Consider the following 23,212-nt stretch of genomic DNA (forward strand, 5'->3'; position numbering starts at 1 on the left):
GTGGTTAGTGATTTCTAGTTCTTGTTTATTCAATATATTCAGATGTTAAATTTATGTTCCTTGTGAACGTAAATGATAATTCGAATTCAGCATTTTTTAAATGTACATGTGGAATTATTCTGGGGATTTTTGTGGAAGTATGTTTTAAATTTTCCTGAATACCAGAACTATGAATATGATATACATTATATATCTATATTTATTTGATTAAAGCTCACATGTTTCTATATGTACAATATTTTACATTTCATTGTCTATTTTCTTTCTCTGTTTGCATATTTTGTTTTGATGATAAGAATTTGATCATCTGGGATAGAATAATACAAATATCTGTTTTCAATCAAGCCCCACTTTGTTACCACTTAGTTAATGTTTATAGGGGTCACATGGGGCAGGAGATGGTGTTATTTATATTCCGTGAGAAGTCCGCCTGCGTAATAATTTGACATTTTCACAATGTGAGTTATGGCCTCTTGAAATATGGAAGGTTTCGTGGACAATGATTATCACATGTTTTATAATGTGTTTTAATATCATTGGAAAGGTGGAATTAATCTATATAATTATGATTTGCTGTATGTTATGTAATAAACAGACATCAAGGGAAAACGCAGAAATAACCTGCTAATTCTGGAGGGAGAAAGTACATGTATAGTGGAAAGATGTCATTGTGCATATGTCTTGGTTAAAGATGGGTTTATCCAGACGCAAAGTGAATGCTAGTCAAGAATGTTGTCTCCAACTCAACCGGACATCTATACGTTGATATTTCTTCGACTAAGGATCAGAAAGTTACTTGGGACTAGACGCGGATCTGAGAGCCTTTAACACAGAATTGACCAGTTTTACCCAAAATGACATATATCTCTGTGTGTGAAATAGCTTTATTTAAAGTAGCTAAGTCTCTAACTCAATATCATCAAAAATCTTCGACATTGAAAACACAAATTATTGGTCAATTCAAATCAACATTGGTCTTGTGATCTTACAGGGAAAAGATGGGCTTCTGATATCCAATATTCAAGACAAAATAAATATTTTACCATTGGTACACGAATCGTGTACCATAATGTGTTTCAGCACCATTTGGAAGAAGGGAATCAAAGAACGCGGCTAGACATATTCCACAAGTCATGTCAAATGGTGACGCTATATGCCTCGTGGTATATGTCTAGCCTCGTTCTTCGAGTCCTTTGTTACAAATGGCGCTGAAACGCGTTATGGTGCACGAATCGTGTACTAAAGCTAAAATGTTTATTTTGTCGTAGATATTGGATATCAGAAGCCCATCTTTTCCCGGTAAGATCACAACATCAATGTTGATTTAAACTGACAAATAATTTGTGGTTTCAATGTCGAAGACTTTGGATAAGAATGAGTTAGAGACTTAGCTACATTAATGTCCGCTTCCACCGAAGTGATATCGCAGTCAAGTATATCTGTAAGATATTTCCTTTAATAGTCTCCAATCTGTTAGGTGAAACTTCACTGCCAATCAAATTGCCACGTTGCAGTTCCACCTTTTTGTTTTAATACAGGACACTGGACAACTTTGTACTCCTATTGTTAATTGTGACTAGAATAAAGCATGCTAACAGTTTTCCACACATAATTCACCAGTTCTATTCTTTGAAATATACACAAGATATCTCCTTTACTATTGGGCCCATTACAATTAGGTATTTTTACTTTAAGAAAAACATTTAAAAGTTTTGGTTACAACTATGACAGACTAGTGATTGCCTCTTTTTCCAGAAGAAATTTCAATTATAGCAAAACTGGTTTTAACTTATTTTGCTACAGAAATAAACTTGTAGAAGCTACTTTTAATGAGAGTGATAAACTGTTTTTTTGCCTTACTGCCACGCCCTGATTGATGATCTGTTTATGAATTCTATACTCTGTGGTAAATCCTTGCACTGTGGTTTAACTAGTTTTAAACTGTTAAAGATGTTGTAGGCACTTGTTACATATGGAGGTATTATATCTTGGTATAATTCTTTATTCTTTTAACTTTTTATCTGACATTATCAACACTCTGGGTTTCTCACAGACTAGCGGAATAATGCGATTCCATCCATTCCTTCCCATATTTTATTCTTTCTGTTTGTTTGTGATGTAGAATTTTTATATCCCCTGGCTCAGATCTTGTTTACATCAAAAATGTATTTTGGGGCAAAAAATTTGCATATCCAGATTCTTGTCATTGTGGTTTTGTATCCCCTTGCAGAAAACATATTGTTTGGCTTTCACAGAGTTGCGATCATTATTCAGATACCTGGATTGGAATTGTTCTACATGTTGATTTTCATCAATATATAGCTTTCCAGGCACCATATATAAAATGGCAAGAGAAACGAGAGTTTAATATTTGTTTGGAAAGAGTTTATTTATTTTATATACCAGTAGTAAAAGACCCCATAGTTAAATATGGAAAGTTCCAACTGAGATTATTTTGACAAATCATTGTCCAAAAACTTTCAATGGTAAATGGATATTTTATGGCATTTTCTACTTTGCCAAATTTACTTTTGTTTAAGAAAAAAACAACACTTTCTGCATTGCCTTAGTATTGGATTTTGCAGTTGTAATAGTTCTGTTCTTTCTAATTAAAAAAATATTTTGTGTTCTATTTTTACGAAATAATACCTGTTTATGGACCAAAAACAAAACACACAATTCGAATCAATATAAATAAATTTTACACCCTGTCACCAGGGTACTAATGCTTTTTCAGTATCTAGAATATTTTACTTATCTGCACTGTTCTACCAGTTTTAAACTCTTTGCTTCTAATATTCAAAGAATTGTTTCTTACTCATCACTTGTTTTATCTGACCTATATTGCACCTAATGGTACTTTATTCCATCTGTCCTGTCTAGATACAGAGGTGAAGGGTCACAGTATATTAAGAGTACCAGTAATTCTAATTGTGAGGGATGAGTGGGTTGTTTAGATTCAAAACATTCCCAATCAGCATGCAGCAACTTCAAAGCATTGTTTATCAATCAGTAACATTTTTGGAAGGTCATTTAAGCTGTTTATTTTCATGGTGGTCAGCAAGTTTGGGTTTAGTTTTATTATTTTGATAGATTATATGGCTTTATTGATTCAACAATTGACATTTCTGACTCTATTACAATTATTTTACATCCTGGACAGACGACTGTTAATATTTGAACAGACAACTTTTTTTTATAACTTACGATGTAAATCTGTATTTAGAATACTCATGATTGAGCAGAAAAGTGAAATCTATAACATGAAGAGCTGTAGAAGTTCCAAATTTAAACTAAATTATGATAAGATACAAAACTCAATTTTGATTTGTATTCTTTCTTAGTTGAGTTTTGCAGACTTCCTACATTGCATATATGCTACTGGAATATATTTAATTATATTATTTTTTATTATTGTTACAGGTACTGATAAAGATACACCTCAACAGCCTCCACAAAGATCCACTTCTGCTCAGTCTATATCAGAACAAACCACGGTAGCGGGTCGTAAAACAACAACACGATCAGATGATAATACAACTATATCAAAAAGGTGATTGTTGCTCAATATCTTCTTGACTTTTCTGTAAAAATGAGATCCAAATGCTTTTATTATTAAAATGGAAGCAGCATTTTAGATCAGTTTCAAATGAGTATTAACGTTTGCACTTAGAGTAGGTCAATACCTTGATGATCAATAACAAGGTGATTCCTAAAATTATGTTGAAATATATGCTATAAAAAAAGGATCATATGCTTTATATTTTTGCAGTTCCCACAGTGATAATGTAAAGGAAGGAAAATCAGAAAACAGAGAATCACCATCTCCAACATCAGGTAAATTACTAAACATTCTTCATTGATGATGATTGTACTTGATTAATGATGACTGTACTTGATTGATGATGACTCTACTTGATTAATGATGACTCTACTTGATTGTTGATGACTGTACTTTATTGATGATGACTGTACTAGGCTAAAATCAGGCATAATATGTTGGATGAGTTAAAGCTCTGCATATGATGTGAAATTAATTTATAAAATCTCAACTGACTGATTGTGTTGTTATTTGAGTTTGAGCCTTTGAAAACCGGGTAAGTTATCATATAACAAGGATATGGTCACCTGTGTGACATCATTTTCTTTTTCTGGGTTATGTATATAATGTAATAACACTGATTCAAATCTGTGTGTGCAAATGAAATTATCAAAAAAAAATTATTTCATGTTAATCCAACATTGAGCTAGTTATAATCTATCCAAATATGAACTCCCATACTGTAAGTTAAGAAGTTTTGATTAATTGTTTTGATTTAAGCATTAGATGGTATTAAATCCATGTTCAGGATTTGTTCCAAACAATAATGATAATATTTATATTTTTAGGGAGTGGTAAAGTAAAATTCAGTAAATTAGAACAAACAACATCATGTCCGTCCAATAAAGAACCAACCAAGCCATCTTCACCACCAATTTCAAAACCCTCAAGCGAAACTAAACATGTACGATATTCTCGAGGAATGCCACCATTGGTTAAACCTCGTGAAAAGTAGTCTGTTGTGTTGATATTTCTGTGATATTCATACTCCATAGTGCTGTTTTTATTATATTGTGATTTTATACATATTGTCAAATTAGTCTTTATTTGTAATCTGTCATATAGTATTTACTGTCATATTTCATGTTCTCCTGGTCTCAATCATTCCAGTCCAAATTGTCTTCACTTGACTTTAACAAATATTGGTCTTGAAAAAATAGCATCAATGTTGTATATTGTACCTAGTTGTCTGAGTTTTGGCGCATACATTCTATGCAATGACTTCTGGGAGATATTGTCTCAATTCACCAGGTGATGGTCATTATTTGCCTCAACGGATAACGCAACGTACAGTAATTTCTTTTACTGTATATTATTGTATAGACATTTCACCTTTGTTTGGACATATCAATAACCGTTGCAGTCAAAGTGGGGACAATTTGGGCCAGATTAATCAAGATTAATGTGCCCTGTAAAACCTACTGTTTTTGTTCTCACCTTCCTTATTTCTGTTACCAAACTAGCAATCTGTTACAAATGCGCCATCTTAATGGATAGACTGAATATGTCCTTAGATAAAACGTCTTGCTGAATATAGCATTTGATTTTTTTAAAATCAAGTTATATCAAATAATTGTCTTTTTCAAATAAACAAGACAAAACATTCCAAGATGTGAGTTTTGATTGTAATTTGTAACATTGTTATGATGTACATGAAACAAGTTTTTAGAAGTTTTTAAAATTGAAAATGTGTGAAAAATCTACAACAATCTTGAACGAAGTTAAAAATGTTTCAAAAGGTCAAAAAATGGCAGGGAAGAAAATTGTTACAAGATTGTCAAAATCCTGCCCATGTTTGAAGCTTGAGGATTATTTGATTAAAACAAAATGTATCTAAATTTAGTTGTAATTTATTCCATGTGTGAACGTTAACATGTTACATAATAATGACAATATGTTAGTTTTCAGCCTGGGAATAAGTTTGCACAAATTGCCAAAAAAACTCCAAAATTGGCATTTATGGAGTCTTACATATTTATGTGTTACATGATAAAAAGCATAGAATGGCTACCATTATTGAACTTGATAAAAATAGTTTTACAAGTTAAAACTTATTTACAGAAGGTTTAAAACAAATTATGTTTATTTCTGCAAGTTATGAAGATGGAATTTCTTGTGACAACAGAAGCTATTCTATTTAATGTACCCTATATTAAAGGAGATGTCTGAGATTTCAAAGTGTACATTTTGATAAAAGTCTGTTCAAGTATACAAATTAATCGTCAAAATGCTGAGAAATAATCCTCATAGCTTGTCTAAAAAATTCGGCTCAAAACATTGGGCCATTCGGAAGTGATTGTGCAATTCACTTAAAGAATTCCATTGTTTAGTTGCTTGAGTGACTTGATGATCACAACATTCATTTACAACTATAACTTAATAAGTATATAGACTTTGTCATCCAGACACTTATGGATAGCATAGAATTTAAAAAGACTTATGGCCACCCGCATATGGAAACTGAAAATACCAAACAGCTCCACAGATAGTTGGACATGACTACAATAAAGTTTTCTAAGAGTCTTCCGCTCAGAAATTACATGTTTGAGTCACTAAAATATTTGGGACTGCTCCTTTAAAACATTAAACAATGAATGTTGAAAAAGTAAAACCCCTCATAGTATTGAATCTATATTTTTCATAACACAGTCCGTCCAAAAATATTTAATAAGTATGCTTTTATTTTCTAATATTTTGTTTATCTGATTAGTACCAGTATTCATGTTATTTTCAAAACACTTTTCTGGTTTAGATGCATATTTGAATATTTTATATGGTTATCTGCAGAAAAAAAAATGAACATTATTTTCAAATCAAAATAATCAAGTCTTCTTTCCATAATTCTGTATAAAATATTTATGGTAAATAGTAACAGAATTCAAGATACTAGTAATCCGATTTATTTATCATTTATCTAACATGTATGTATTTTCTCCCTTGGGTACAAAATGTTTTTATACATGCACTTTAATTTTCTATGTAGAAGCATTTTAAGTAGTGAAAGTAATCTGCATCTTCAAATTTTTTATGTTTACACCTAATCCAAATATTATCATTGATAACTATATAGCTTAATGTTTATAATATAAAACTGACTGTGATAGTAACTGTGATAATAACCATTTTAGTTTTGTTAGAAAAAATTAAATAAAAAATTTATATATGTGCTTTTCCCTTTTTATTGCAAGATGATTGACAAAAAAGAAAAACACACATTATTACAGACTGAAAACACCTTAATTTAATCCTGGAGAATAGTACACCCGTGTTACAGTTAGCTACATTCTGAAACAACTCTGTAGACGGAGCTGTGGTGGCTCAGTGAGTAAGATGTTGGCTCGTTAACCTAGAAGTCCCATGTTCGCTGCTGATGTTGGCCAAGAAAGTTATCAGGATTTTCCTACGCGGTTACCTCTTGTCAGTGGTAAGACAACGTACATTGATTTGGATGAGAAGAAAAAGCGAAATCTCATCAACACAATGTTGCACACATAAAAGAACCTTTGACAGTTGGAATTCGAAATAAGAGTAAGCAAAGTTTCTCTCACAGCACACTGTTTGGTGTATGCCTGTCTCTATTAGCCCAGTCGGTGTAGAACAATAGGACATTAAACCCCATTTCATTTACAATTTTGTGGAATATAATTACGATTTTTTTTACAGAGTATTTGGTTTATTACTATGTATTTTTTGCTTGATAAAAACTAGAGAATCCTATATGAAATGTTGCTCAGTAATACACAGTAATTGTATCCTGTGTATTTCCAGTTACTAAATATTGTCATCAAAACAATTTATTCCATATTACTTATGTTCTGAAATTTCAACCAGGCCAATTCTCAGGAAATTATGGGAAAGCATCTTGTTTTCTTCTTACTACAAGTGAGAATTCAGTGATTGGGTAATATTAATGACAGGTGACTGCAACCGGCCTAGTAGATGTCGCAAATGTAATCTGTACTGCAAGTTGTCAATCAAGATGACTACCTTGCAACGTCGCCCTTCGTCTACGCGTAAAAAGCTCAACTATATCAACTGTCATATAACAAAAACTCTTCCACTGTCCAACTAGGTCTACTGTCATAACCCTAAACTCTTCCATCGTCCAACTAAATCTACATACTAAACACAGGCTACCTGTCTACAGTTAGCTCCGCTTGAGAACAGACACTAAGCTAGTTGACCGACATTTTAATTCCTAAATCGACGATTTTAGTCGAAAACACTAAGTATAATTCGAGAATTTGGTTAAGAATTCATTCTGCTTCCATTTAATACAATTGAAAAAGTTTATTCAGTCTTTGTGTGTATGACAGATGTGAAACAGAGTAGAACCGCATTACAAAACAGTATACTAATTTTTGGATATGGCGGCCATTTAGTGCAGAGATCTATTCTCGAAATATGAAGGACGGAGGGCCAGACAAGGACAGCTGTCTAGTCGTTCGGATGGGACGAAAAACCGAAGTCCCGTGTACACATTGGCGTGACACGTAAAAGATCCCTTGGCAGTTGGAATTCGATATAAGAATAGGCCGTAGCGCCGCTGCCCGGGCAAAATTTCCCTCATATCACACTGGCGTATGCCCGTCTTCATTAGCCCAGTTTAGAAGCAGAATAGTAGGACGTTAAACCCCATTTCATTTCGTTATGCTTATGATTCTAATGTTGAAAACCGCATTAAAACCGCGTGATTTGTTTTGCCATTTGCGAGTGGGCGCAAAAATTCAAGGGGCGCCAAAACCCCCTCTCACTTAGCCCCTGCCTTCCAGTACGCGAGTCGTCGTCAAGGCTCTCTCTGCCACGCTTAAATTCCGCAGCCCACTTATTTACTGAGGAAAAGGAAGGGGCATCACCCCCTAAAGTTTGAAGACCATGTCAGCGTGTATCTGTGTTGGGGTTGCTCCTTTCAGTTGCAGGTACTTGATGCAGAACCGGTTGTAGAAAATGCGGGGTCCCATTTGGGAGGCCCGAAGTTACAGGATATGAAATGAAATGAAATGGGATTTAACGTCCTACAGTTCTGCTCCGACTGGGCTAATGAAGACGGTTACAGGATATGAAAACATTGCTGCCAGATTGTCTGTAAAAATTTTTAAGTTGGTGTGCGCGGGGGCCTTATCTAGTGCAGGGCCCAATTTGGAGAAATTGATCAAATGTGCCATAAACTGGCCCTGGACTTGGTGACTGTCCTCTAGCCAGTTTGGTTCATTTCTGGTGATTTCAATGGAGGTTCACAAAATGGCCTGGTATGAAGACAATAATAACACCATGGACCTTATAATGAGGTACTGACAGATGTTATCGTGTTAGAGGCTATTTTTAACAGATTTTGTTTTTAATTTAAACTTGGTGTGAAGCATTGGGACTGTGAAGCATTGGGATCTGAGTGGATGAACCATATTGATTTTCAGAATTTTTGGACATTTTGTTAGTCCGGAAAAGCTTGTGAACACGACAGAAATTTCTCAAAGGCAGCGTTATCAAATAAGATCAACATCCACATTTTCTTTTTGGATAAGCTGCTGTCAATGCTTATAAACTAGGCAAATCTGCTGAATGGGCGTGTTTCCTGGTTTTGCGTGGCTATCTTAATATAATATGTAAGATCATTTACATTGTTCTGGTGACAACATGGCTGAGATTCAAAGGTAGAAATATCGCAAAGGAACTTAACTAAAAACATTTCCGTTAAACTTGTTCGTTGGTTAAAACCAGTATATATTTAATATTTAAAACATTTAATTGTGTTTGATAACGATAAGACGATACTTATCAAAACGTCGTGCTAGAGTATAATAAACCAGTGCTTGTTGTCCCGTATATAACTGTGTCAGTTTTTTTATGTTTCCATATGCTAAATGTCACTAATGGATACAATGATTTGTTTTTCTGGCCTCTGTCCGAAACGTGTGTTTAATTACATACTTTACGACATGATTATTGAGAACGTCAAGGTGTTTATTATCGATTTCATTTTAGGTTTAAGATTTACAGGCCATTTCGTTTTTTATCGTACACAATATTTCCATATCGTTTTGGCAATTGTGTAAAGAAAATGAATGATTTTATCGTGTTGCAATATTTAAAGAAAAAGATAAAAAAAAAAGATATTTTTTCTACTGACTTATCAATAATGGCATATGCTGTTATGTGTACTTTCTATTTATTCAAATACCTGAATTTATGTTTGAAACATTATCGCACGCGCGCGTGAGAGTTTTATAGTGTGTCTGTTGTTATTTATTTATATAATGTAGATACACAAGTTGCTAACACTACCTTTAAAACAAATAGTCAATAAAGTCATGTCTATAACAACGACGATGACCGTATCATAAGTAATACAATATTTATATTCAATGCTGGATTAACCATTAAGCACGTGCTTAGGGCATCGTGGTAATGGGGGGGGGGGGCACCACAGAATGTCTGCTTTGTTAGATGCCATATTTAAAATATTTAATTTAAAAATTAATTAAGAATTTTCATTTAGTTTTTCATTGTTTTTGTCTTTTCAATCTGTGTTACCGGTTTTGTCCAAGACGCTTTAACATCATTACTACATTTGAAAAGGTTTACGTTAGGCTTTTCAACTCATTTAGTTGAATTTTTCCAATTTTTTAAATTAGGTGTGTTAAGATGAAATTTGTATCATCAATTAATTGGAATATTGTAAAATAGTACAATTTGTTGACCAGAATAAAGATTGGGATATATTATTCTGTTACAACAAGAGTGGTATTGGGCCTTTAACATGTCATTTTTTCCGTGGGCATTATCTATACTGTGACATTTTGTCGTGTGACGTTGTCTGTATCCCGAGGGGCACCATAATCTTTCAGTGATAATAAGGCTTGGGGCCTGTAAAGGTCTTAAACATACTTTAAGCAAGAGCTAAATCTGCCTATATATTGCAAGTCTTTCTGTAGCCTTAGACTTGAAATGTTTTCTAAATTATTAATTAGACATTAATTAACTTATCCAGACCATAATCAACTACTGATGCCATCGCTAGCCTGCGATATTTAGCGGAATGGAATACATGTTTTGAAAAATAATTAACGCTAGAATGAATAATTGGAACTTTGTTTTTTTTATGATGATCGGGGCTAGCCTAAAATCTAAAAGCTAATATCTCAGTTCAGCGTGGGGCAATTTGACTGAAATTTTCATTATTCTATTTTCGTTTTCTAATTTGTTAACTATTATAGCAAGAACTGTCCGCTCTTTATCTAATCTCCCAAACTGTCCCTTTAATACAAACAAGTGTTTGTCATTTCACATATTGTAACATCATAATGGTATAAAATGCTGTCGTTAGCCAAATAAAGTGTTGAAAAGTCAGGACTAACGTAAAAAGCAAGAAATTTATAGACCTGATTGAGAATGTGGAACTGACTATCCATAGGGGTGCATCAATCACTATCGACTTCAAAAGCAGGCTGATTCCAAAGGCGAAATATGGCATTGTTTCCGAATTTGGTCGGTGATTTAAGGAAAATCATTTTTTTCTTAGTTCTATGGATAACAATCACTATATTATATACACACGACGTTTCGACAAGAATTCACTGGTCGTTATCAAGCATACAAATTACAAATGAGGAAAAAATTGTGACTGTTATATATAGGTACATTGAACAAAAATAAGAGAACCCATAAGTTAAAGGAGCTAAATCGCTAATATTTGGGACCTAAAAATTGACACAAATGGGTCGCAGCGTATATAATAATGTAATATGAATGTAAATAAACTGATTTACATTCAATCGTTTCCGTTTTTACTCTAATTTCAAAGCAGTTATGTTCGGCGAAATACCCCAGAAGTCTCAGTCCAATGGCAATCTCTAGCGTCTGGTTGTTCCAGTCTACACCGATAGAATTTATTGCGCATGTTCTCCAGATAAGAATATGGGGTCACCGTTTGACATGACTTGTGGAATGAATATGTCCAACCTCGTTCTTCGAGTCGCTTGTTACAAATTGCGCTGAAACGCATTATGGAACACGACGTGTACCAATCGTAAAATGTTTATTTTGTCTTAAATATTGGATATCAGAAGCCCATCTTTTTCCGGTAAGATCACAACACCAATGTTGATTAAAACTGACAAATAATTAGTGTTTTCATTGTCGAAGGTTTTGGATGATATTGAGTTAGAGACTTAGCTAATTTAACACTCTAGAAACCCTAGCTTAATTGGTTATCAAAGGAAGTATACTAAGATTTAATTGTGATAGCACATAGTATAGTAAAAACAGCGGATAAAGGATTAAAGAGGAATTAATGAAACATAGATGATGGGTGAAACCTAATAGGTGAAGTCATAATAAATGTCTCTGGATGTCAAAGAGCATAAAGTGAATGGTGAAAAAGCACCTTCATTATTATGATATTCATATAGGACTTATTTGTATTGTGACATGAAGTAGTATTACATAACGTACATAAAGATAATATACTGATGGATCTAGTTACATCGTATACACATAACTGCTTATTTGGAAACATATTTGAAATTATATAAAGCTAAAAGATGGTATATATCTTGTGATGTGAAACAGTTCCTGGCATTAAGTATTACTTAAAATTAAAGGGCCATAAGCTTTGGGTAGGAGATACCAACATCTCGGTTGAGCTCGAGTCGTTTTTTGTGGATGGCTTCTAGTATCGTCTTGTTTTCCTAGAATTTTGCGTAGATATTTTTCTATTGAGAGAGAGAAATGGGGTTTAACGTCCACTCGACACAAACTAGGTCATTTCGGGACTAACATATGGTTTAATTTTATTTCAATAATTCGCTTGCGCGTAGGGGTCTTTAGAAGTGGGAGGAAACCGGAGGACCCGGAGAAAACCCACGAGGTTGGACAGGCGACCCAACTCCTTGTCACGTACAACCGGGGATTCGAAACCACGCCAGTTGACTCAATGACAGACTTTATGATACAGCGCGCTTTTTCTATTGAAATTATTGTGTTTTCTATTGGTTGTATATATGTACAGTTCTGAATACTTTGTTAAAACACAAATAAAGGTTTATATAATCCCTTGTGTTATATTTTAACGATTCTAGTTTTTATAGTTAGTCAGTTCTGTATTCAGTTATTGATTATTATTGTTTGTTCACTCGGTCTTTTTGTAGACGTGCAAAATGGCATGTGAAAATTCGGCTGCCGTTTTGAATTTGCTTGGTATCCAACCCCTTTATCATGTATCAGAGCAGTTGAAAATGGATATTTCTAATAGATTTGAGCTCTCTGAACTCAAAATCATAACGAAATGTCATATTACAAGTACACGTTTGAGAAACAGTGCTAATTCGCTTTGAGGGCATCAGTTTTGGCCGCTATATTTTGAATTTTGACTGGTATCCGACCACAAGGAAATCAAAATATTACTGGTGTAAAAGAAATACAGGACACACTAGTTGTTATCAACTTATGAAAAATGTCAAAATTGATCGTATGTGTCACTATGGTGGTATAATAATCTATAATTTGGCCGCCATATTTTGAATTTTGACTGGTATCCGACCTCAAGGAAATCAAAATATTACTGGTGTAAAAGAAAGACAGGACACATCAGTTGTTATCAGCTCATGAAAGATGTCAAAATTGATCGTATGTGTCACTATGGGGGTGTAATAATCTATAATACGGGTAAATTATGCTCGAAAATAGGATTTTGAATTTTAACTGGTGTCCAACTGAAAAAATTGATTTTTCATCGAAACACCGACCAAATTCGAAAATAACACACTATTTCGACTACGAGACCACTCGGCGTTAAAGGAATTGGCGAAAAAAGACGTTATTGATGCACCCCTACTATCGATGCAAAATATACAGAACTCGAATTAGCTCATAATCATAAGACGGATCCCTTAAAACGTACCGATCAGTTTGAACATACAGCAGTAGATATTTATAACTTGGTGCGGCAAATTAAAGAAAGGTGGCTAACTATTGCAAAGTTTATCTTTGACAAAGATTCTTTTACTTGCATACCAAGCTGCGACGTGTATGCGGCTCGGTTTTCCAGCCCATCCGAAAGTTCAGACGTTGTTCCTTGCCAAGCTCTTCGTCCCGCATCACTGAAAATGGGGAAATGATTATAATTTGTGCAACTTTTATCAATTTTATACTAATTTCTAGCTTCCTAATGATTACTTCCGGTAATTTCAAGTGAGTTCGGTAATTACCCACCCCACTTTTGCCACTTAAGAGTTGTTCTAACAGGCTTTCTAGTTGATGTGCGGAATTAGCCAATGAAACGGTCTGTTACGGCGAGTTGTTGGCGTGCTTTGCACGGAACTGTGGGTAAACCCCTAGAAACGTCAACGCTGATTTATTAATCAGTGTCTGACGCCATAGGTCAAAAGCCGCTCGTATGACCGCTGACGCCACCTCCCAGTACAACTGCTCAGATCTTCATGTAGTGTAAACCATATATAGATCTGTATTTTAATCAGATTGGTGGTATATCAGTTGTTCCAGAAAGTAGGGATAAATTGCCTCGTGCACAATACATAGCAACGCCTTTTCCACCCTATCGCAATAAATCGAAAATATTAAACTAGAACGTATACAGTAGACATAAAATATCTTGATTCTGACCCGTATTTATCTTCATTTCTGAATTCATTTTGATTACAGTAACCATTGAAATAGTGTGCGTTTATAAAGAATATATTACACATGTATTGGCTGTGGGGTTTTAATTACATGTATATAGTCAGTTTTACGCGTTTATTGTATGCATTTCATGATTTATTAGACAAGGGATATCCACAATGTATACATTATTGACTTTTTGACGTACTCATACGCGTGGAAGTTATAGTGGGTGATTTATGCCGAATATACAATCCGATGTACTGTGAGGCTGTGTATTTTCAACAAGAGCAACCCCCAATTTCAATAGACTAACCGAACAATAATCCACGCCAGTTTTACATAAAACTAATGGCAGAAACTGTAGTTTCTGCGTTTGCGCCTCGACCATTTTCCAGTAACACTCTTAATTGGCCATTTTCCAATAACACTCTTAATTAGCGTGGGAGCCACGGTGGCTAGGTGGTTAAGACGCTGGCTCGGTAGCCTGGAGGTAGGGTGTTCGATCCCTGCATTGGCCGAGAAAGTTCATCTGGATTTTCCGACGTGGTTTCCCCTTGTCAGTTGTGCAGAACGGAGGGCCTGACATGGACAGCTGTCTAGTCCTTCGGATGAGACGAAAAACCGAGGTCCCGTGTATACATTGGAATGCACGTAAAAGATCCCTTGGCAGTTGGAATTCGATATAAGAGTAGGCAATAGTGCCGCTGCCCGGGCAAAATTTCCCTCATAGCACACTGTACGGCGTATGCCCGTCTTCATTAGCCCAGTATAGGAGCAGAACAGTAGGACGTTAAACCCCATTTCATTTCATTTCTTAATTGGCGCCTCCATGTTTGAATATATTTTGTGATACGTACTTGCTATTGTGTGTATTAAAATGCCAAATACATTCTAATTCATTTAAAGATGCCCTGCAACTTGTAAGTCAGTCCAATATAAAGCAGAATAATTGCACCACAAAACATAATCTTTGAGACGTAGCGGCAGAGATTTTTTAATCGGGGTTTAATTGAATTTAAAAATTTGATCCTGAAATTGACCGATTTAAGAATCTGTCCACTTGGTTTTCTACCCGAACTCTAAATCCTTACTCACTGCGTTTGCATTGGGGAGGGTAGTAATGGATAGACTGTTAATAAATGAAATGAAATGAAATGGGGTTTAACGTCCTACTGTTCTGCTCCTATGCTGGGCTAATGAAGACGGGCATACGCCATACAGTGTGCTATGAGGGAAATTTTGCCCGGGCAGCGGCACTATCGCCTACTCTTATATCGAATTCCAACTGCCAAGGGATCTTTTACGTGCATTCCAATGTAAACACGGGACCTCGGTTTTTCGTGTCATCCGAAGGACTAGACAGCTGTCCTTGTCAGGCCCTCCGTCCTGCATCACTGATAAGGGGGAACCACGCCGGAAAATCTGGATGAACTTTCTCGGCCAATGCAGGGATCGAACACCCGACCAGACTGTTAATAAGTCTAGTATCCGACATTGACCGAAAACTCAAAAACTAAATGCCACTTAAAAATTATCAAAAAGACTAGTTTTCAAGCGATTGTGTATTAAAATCATTGGGGAATTTGTTATTATATTAAAGAAGCATTTATAGCATAACTAATATCCGTGAAATATGTGTAGGCCTATACATGACATCGTTATATTTATATTCAATAAAACTTCTTTTTTTTAAAATTACACACTAACATAATTGTATGTCTTGTTAATACGCGTACTTCTCTACTCATTAAATTGCATGTGAATTAAGGGTTACGTGAACCTGTTATTGACGTGAGAGATAGCCATGAAAATAAGACGCGTTTCCAATTTCGATATTTGTTATAATAATGGCATATAACATATCATGAAAATTTCTTTGTAACATAAAACTCTAAATCAAAATTGATGTCAAAATTAATACACATTAAAACAGATTTTAAGTTACACTCGTGGAAAGTAACAAAAAGCAAAAAGATAATGTCGACTCTTTTTTAAATATTTTTTTTATATTATATTTAACTAAAAATACTTTTAAGATGAAATTGGTAGATAAACATAGCTTTACCAAATTACATAGCTGGCCTTCGATGTACGCAGATGGCCCCCTGCGATCAGGTTATGAAATAAAGTTTCAAATTTCGCGTCCAAAGTTTTACGGGTATAATTCTATTGTCCTGTAATCTAAACGGCTTGAGCTTCGGTCCCTGGCTCGGTATGTAAACTGCTACTACTATACAACGATATTCAGTTAATCAGCTTTCATCAAGCTGACTTGCGATATATTCACACCTTCTTAGATCTTTTCACAAACCAAAGCTTAAAATTAACAACCATTTGAAATCACGTGATGAAATTCAATCCCCACAACTTTAAGATCTATGTTAATTTAATGCTGTCACACCAGCGTGAAGCAGAATTCTACTAAAAAGCCATCAACATCGTTGGCTCGACACAGATAGCGTCATGTTGTCAAGCTTAACACAGGCTAGCAGCCGACGCAAGACAAAAAAATAGTCCCTTAATATTTAAACACTCGTCATTTTGTTTTTGAAATAGAATATACAAAAGATGATTATGTTACTTATTTGAAGCCGTTAATGTCAATATTAGAATACAATAATGTCATAGTCAACAGGTACCAGATAAAAATAATGTAGCGTAGTAATTTCAAGTACCTGCTATTACCCATAGTTCAATGTCAGTACACGCATGGCGTATATTTCATAGAGTGAAATTGACAGCTAAGTTTTCCAAGTTACGACGAGGATTTGTGCATGATATGTGATTATCATGGCCTAGTCTATATATCAGAATTGAACTATTGTTCCAATTATTCAAGGGACGCAAGCGAAACTTTGCTCTAATTAGTCAGATTGGCACTAAACTTCAAGCACGTGTTACTGACCGCGGGATTGTTTTGGTTTTATTCAACATGGCTTATATCGTGTGAGATAGGTTTCTTCAAGGAAGAACTTGGTTACTTTGTTAATTACTTGTGTTTGGAATAACATAGACTTTTCAAACTCCAGGGATTAACAGCATAAAAATTGTTTATATTGGTAAGTATCAGAAAACCAAGAAATTGTGACTGTAAGTGGCTTTAAATATGAGTGCTAAATTACAGGAAAAGTTTTCGAGGATAAGTTTCAGGGGTACAGCGGTAGCCTAGTTCCTGTAAGTCTGTGATTCGACGTTTCTCTTCTTTATCAGTTGTTTGAGGTCACGGCTGCTATCTGTGTACCCCTGATGCTAAGCGTTACAGCTGATAACTATAGATAAATGCATCCATAGGCTACTATTCTTGATCACATAAATTTACCAAAATGTTTTTATATATTATATATTATTGGCTGGATCGCACTATTGTCTTTCACTCTTTGTTATTTAATTTTCTACTTTTAAAAAAATAGTTTTCATTAGCCTTTATTTTTTTCTATAGGTAGGCCTATGTTTTGCATGGATAAATAAAAATATTATGAAGGTGGTGGGAGGGGGGTGAATTCAGTAGATACAGTTTACTCTAGTTGCAAAAGGATGCAGAATAAAAGAGCATTGTTTGATGCTAACTGTTATCTATGACATTTTGTAAAGTTCTAATCATTGCTTCTGTTATCAACACCCCTAGACCCACTTATCATTTTCACATATACTTCATGATTATGCACTCTATTTCATTCATAATATAAACTCTTTGCTGGATCTTGTCTGGAAATGTATAATAAATATTAGATGATGTCAGACCAATAATTTTAGTGAATAATTATCATAAATTTCTGAGTATGCAACTGGCTTGAGAGGAATGTATTGCATATTCAGTTGGAAATAGCAAATGCTACCGGTACTTAAGTTTTCTGTTTCTGCAATTAATTGGAAAGTTACAACTGCTGGCAACTTACTGTTATATAATATTCATACGGTAATCTGAATGATTTCATGAATTCATAAATATTTCAATGTATAGGCTACACTATTTGATTACTGAAAACATTATATACTATTCAAAAAAAGTAGGGGATATTTGATTTTTAAGTGTTATTAAAGTCACCTAATGAAACTGACGAAGAAACAAATGACAAAATGAAATGAAGTTCACATTCATCGATTTATTCCAAATGATCGTTAGACTAAGTAAGGCACAGACTGACCAATTTAAGGGTAAAATGATACCCGGGGTCAAACAGCAAAGTTACCACAGCATCACAACCAAGTCAGTAACGGGTAAATCCTCCTCTGTTTGCCAAACAAGCATTGATCCGACGTGGCATACTCCTAATGAGACGTCTAAGGTCATTTTGGTCCAGATTGTCCCATTCCTGTTGCAACGCAGCAGCAAGTTCTTGGACATTGGCAGGACGTTGTTGACGTTGACGTAACCTCTGTCCAAGCATGTCCCAGACATGCTCGATGGGGGAGAGGTCGGGATTCAGTGCTGGCCAAGGTAATGTGGTGATGTTCTGTTGTTGGAGGTAACCTGTAACGATCCTGGCCCTGTGACATCTTGCGTTGTCATCCTGGAAGATGAAACGGCGGCCATGACGTCGTGCGAACGGCACAACGTGGACTGCCAAGATGTTGTCCCGGTAGTACTGGCCTGTAACACGCCCTGCAACAACATGTAAAGCCGTTCTTCCAGCAACAGTGATGCCTCCCCACACCATAACAGAACCACCCCCAAATCGATCATGTCTGATGACGTTAACGTCTTGGAAGCGCTCGTTTCGACGACGCCACACCCTCCTACGTCTGTCCAAAATATCAACAGTGAACCTTGACTCATCTGAAAACATCACATTGCTCCAGCGTCGATTATCCCAGTGTTGACGATCCCTACACCAACGACGTCTTGCCTGAATGTGATGATCTCTCAAACAAGGGATCACGCGAGGACGTCGGGCGCGAAGGTGACCCCTATGCAGTCGATTCCGAATCGTCTGGCCACTCACTCTCACACCAGTGTCTGTTTGAAGACGAGCGCTGATCTGATTTGCTGTGATGACACGATTTCTCAAGCCCAAGGTACGGATAAATCGATCCTGGGCTTGAGTTGTCGCCCTTGGTCGACCTGAGCGTGGTCTGTCCTGTACAGATTGTGTATCACGGTATCTGGACCATAGCCTGCTTATGACAGACTGAGAAACATTCATCGTCTGCGCCACAACCGCCTGTGTTGTGCCGATCTGTAGCATGCCAAGGGCACGTAACCTTTCATTTTGGGTAAGCCGACGCATATCAAGATTTGTTTTCTGGTCACTAAAACAATTAAACTGATGTTTCCACCCTGGAATTCAATGCCACAATGACTGTAACATTCAAAGTCAGAGTCGTGCAAATCTTGGGTTGGACCCCCATGATGATCCCAAGCATCACCTGCATTCCATGCGGTAGCTATTGATGCGTTTGGGCGTCACATGTAACTGGAAATGTTTCTTCTGTTAGGTTCTATTGTGACTTTTTTCGTAGTCATTTGCATATTTTAGTATTATGCCCCCAAAATCAAATATCCCCTACTTTTTTTGAATAGTATATAACTTAATTATGATATAAGATGAATAAATTATTTGTAAAATACCAGCAAATTCATAGTTTAAAAGTACAAATAGAACGTTTATCTCTGAATCATGTACGACAAGACTGCCTCACATTCTTCCCAGACGAAATGAATCTGACCTTGTTGTTATACTTGTTAGTTTTAAGATGACAGATCAAGGAGTTAGAGCAGCATTATAATGTGAGATTCATGTAGATGATGGTAATGACCCCATTCTACATGTAGTTAATATTTTTTCAGTGTTTTGGTGCCAAGTGTGTCATTCATTAAATGTGTACATACAGCTATTGGCAATCTGCATTTTCATTAATTGAGTCAGTAGGCTATTTCACAAATCTCTATATTACTCCAGTTTACTGTTATGTGCATGGAAGGTGTACATGTACATGTAGATCAATCCTTTAGGATGGGAATGGCACAAAAGGTAGGTTATCCACAAGATGTGTCCATTATTTAGTTCCTGTTTGAAATGTTCATCCAATTCTGTGATACTGTTTATTGGTACTTATCGGTACAATGTCTATAAACCCTTCACTTTATTACAAACAATTAAATTAATGATAACTATCAAGACTATCAGGATTGCAAAAATATTATGAATAAAACTGTGAGGAAACAAACTTTTCATGTTAAATGAGTGATCTTCTTAGACAGATTCAGTGAATAAAAGTGGATAATTCTGTATTACAAGACCATTATCCTGGTTTTGTGCAACAAACTGAAGCCTACTTTAATACTTTTTCAAGAAAGAGGAACTTTCAGTTTTCAAAATGTGTTGAATAAAAGTCCCCAATTTCCATGCTATATCACTATGTGGAATGTGGATACATCATGCCTTGCTGACAAATAGTCATACAGTTATCAAGTCACTCAGATTTTGTACATCTTGGCATTTAAAATGCATAACAACTAAACCCTTTCTGTTAATGGATAGTTGGTTTGATAGCCCTGTGAAATATGGGACTGCTTCATAAACTTCTTTTGTACATCAAGATTTTTAATCTTACAATATTAACATATTGGCCTTCAATGTAAGATGGTTTGAGTAAAAGACAATCCCCTTTTATATTTATTTATTATTTTATTGAACATGTTTGAACAGGAATTTAAAAGAAATTGTAAATGTCATAACATGAAGTTATTACTTGAGTAATGGCATACAGTAGACTGCTTTCTTTAATTTACCGGTAGTAGAAATGGGTGGACATTTTTTCTCACAGCTCCTAATTCAGACTGTATTAATGCTTATTCATGTACAGTATTCAGGAAAAATTGTAATTTTAAGATTGTCACCTTTTGATGTATATGGTTGACCTACTTTTGACACCAATTCCGCTCTAAGACTCTGTTAGACAAGTATCAGTAGTACACTATAAATATGTCAATTAAAACCAATTTTAGTTGAGTGCAAATAACTTAGTTTAAAGAGGAAAACATCTGTGATAGATGTATGCAAGTTTTCTCCTTGTAGATTAGTGCATCTTGTTATTTTATAAAGGTCAGTGCACACCAAGAGTTATTTGTAGCCAATACCCTTTTTATCCTCAGGACTGATAATCTTTCTAGCACAAAATCCCCATACTCAGAGATTGTTTTTAACAATGACAACAGAAACATGGACACACTGTAAATGTATATGAATAAATGATCATCTCTGCACTTTCAAAATGGTGTATGTTGGTTTTTGTCAACTTTTTAGAAAATGCAAAATTGAAATAGGGAGGCTCAGTGGGTACAACATTGACTCGCTAACCAGGAGGTCCGGTGTTCGATCCCTGTGTTTGCCGAGAAAGTTCATATGGATATTCCGCCGTGGTTCCTCCTTGTCAGTGGTGCAGGACCGAGGGCCTGGCAAGGGACAATGTATAGACGTTTGAATGGGACAAAATTGAAATAAAATGAAATTGATTAATCGATTTGTTGTTTTGAGATGTCTTATTACAATGACTGTTGCTGATAGGTGTGTATATTGAAAGGGTGAATGTATTTTCATGATGTTGACCATCAGGGCATCGAACAGTATCACCTTTTTTACTCTAAAGTTGGAAATAAGTTTTTTTGGTGTCGTAATACTTCATTATTCTCAAATAAAAGGACATTATTTAAATGACAAATATTAATAATTAGGTCAAGATGTACAGTCCTACATATGGAATATCTTAACTGATAACTTATATTATTATCAACATACAATTTTCATATATGTGGGAATATACAAAAAAATCTAATCCAATAAATATGTTTTTCTAAGATACACTTTTGTAGGAGAAATTTGAAATATGAGGGATAGTCAATAGTCACACAAAGCTTAAAAATCTCTATATTTAATTAAACTAGGTCTACAAGCTTTTCAGAGAATGTGCCTTGGATTTTCAATGTTACAGGGATTTGGAAGTGCAGTGAGAGTCATTTGAATGTACTGTAAGAAGAGTTTTCCAGGAATCAGTCAAGGGCACAAAATAACATACAATTTCAAATTGAATCAGCACCTGTGTACACTCCTTAATTCATGAGATATACATTACTAATTAGACAATATTACAATTTATTCATGATTTACGATAATATCAATTCATTACTTTGAAGATAAATCCTTGGACAATATAGGTAACTATGTTTTTTACAATTGCACCCTGGCACCAAGTCACCTTTTTTCATGGTCATAATAACAGATATGGTAGATATAGGATTATTAATAATAGTTTATAAACCTTTGTAATTGTTCGACAAGATAATTATTTTACAAACAGCATATAATTATGGGCTACAGCTTAATGTCCTGTTCTTTGTAATTCAGCAAATCATTGTTTGGTGACTTACAAAAAACCATATATTATCAAAATACTAGAAATTAATCATAACAATTTGATCTGGATCTTCAAATAAAAATCAAGGGTGAAAAAAAAACCTCCAGAAGTGCAGAAACCTGTACAGGGCCTTTATATATATTTTTTAAATAGAACAGATTATAACACACTGTACGGAAGTTAATATTCAATGCATTGTGTGATATATATTCTGGTGATGAATATACAAAACCAGTAATAATAATAATACACAGCTATATCAGTAGTGTGTAGTACCTGTTTGAGTATATAATTAACATACACAAGAGCTAAAGCTACCTATTACAGGTCTATCTTTAGGCCTGAAATGTTATCTAAATTATTAATTAGACATTAAACATACATTATGCCAGAGCTAAATCTGATTATTGCAAGTCTTTATTTAGGCTTCAGATTACATAGAAATTATCAATTAGATCTTTATTAACACAACAAGCACAAAATCAACTCTGTAGACCCACAGATGGCTTGGATTCAGCTTGGATTTAAACGGGATTTCGTTGACTGATTTAATTTTAAATGGCGTCGTGAGCGGAGATTAACCGTTACGTTGACATCATACTCCCAGATCGAGGCTAAATGATAGAGTGTACGAAG

General features: G+C 35.0%; 2 protein-coding genes across 5 annotated transcripts in view; both read left to right on the forward strand.

Annotated features, from left to right (window-relative positions):
• The window catches only part of LOC126818150 (regulator of G-protein signaling 22), a 53,914-nt gene extending 47,152 nt beyond the window's left edge, over positions 1-6,762 (forward strand). For both annotated transcript variants that reach the window (XM_050545367.2, XM_050545370.2), the window contains 3 exons: positions 3,424-3,553; positions 3,773-3,837; positions 4,390-6,762. In XM_050545367.2, the coding sequence (XP_050401324.1) occupies positions 3,424-3,553; positions 3,773-3,837; positions 4,390-4,556 (362 nt within the window). In that variant the 3' untranslated portion in view covers positions 4,557-6,762. The remainder of the gene's footprint in view (positions 1-3,423; positions 3,554-3,772; positions 3,838-4,389) is intronic.
• Positions 6,763-16,921: 10,159 nt separating this feature from the next.
• The window catches only part of LOC126817486 (eyes absent homolog 1), a 118,193-nt gene continuing 111,902 nt past the window's right edge, over positions 16,922-23,212 (forward strand). For all 3 annotated transcript variants that reach the window (XM_050544495.1, XM_050544497.1, XM_050544498.1), the window contains exon 1: positions 16,922-17,280. The gene's annotated coding sequence lies outside the window, so the exon portion shown is untranslated. The remainder of the gene's footprint in view (positions 17,281-23,212) is intronic.

This window comes from Patella vulgata, chromosome 4 (genome assembly GCF_932274485.2).
Source record: "Patella vulgata chromosome 4, xgPatVulg1.2, whole genome shotgun sequence".
NCBI lineage: Eukaryota > Metazoa > Mollusca > Gastropoda > Patellidae > Patella > Patella vulgata.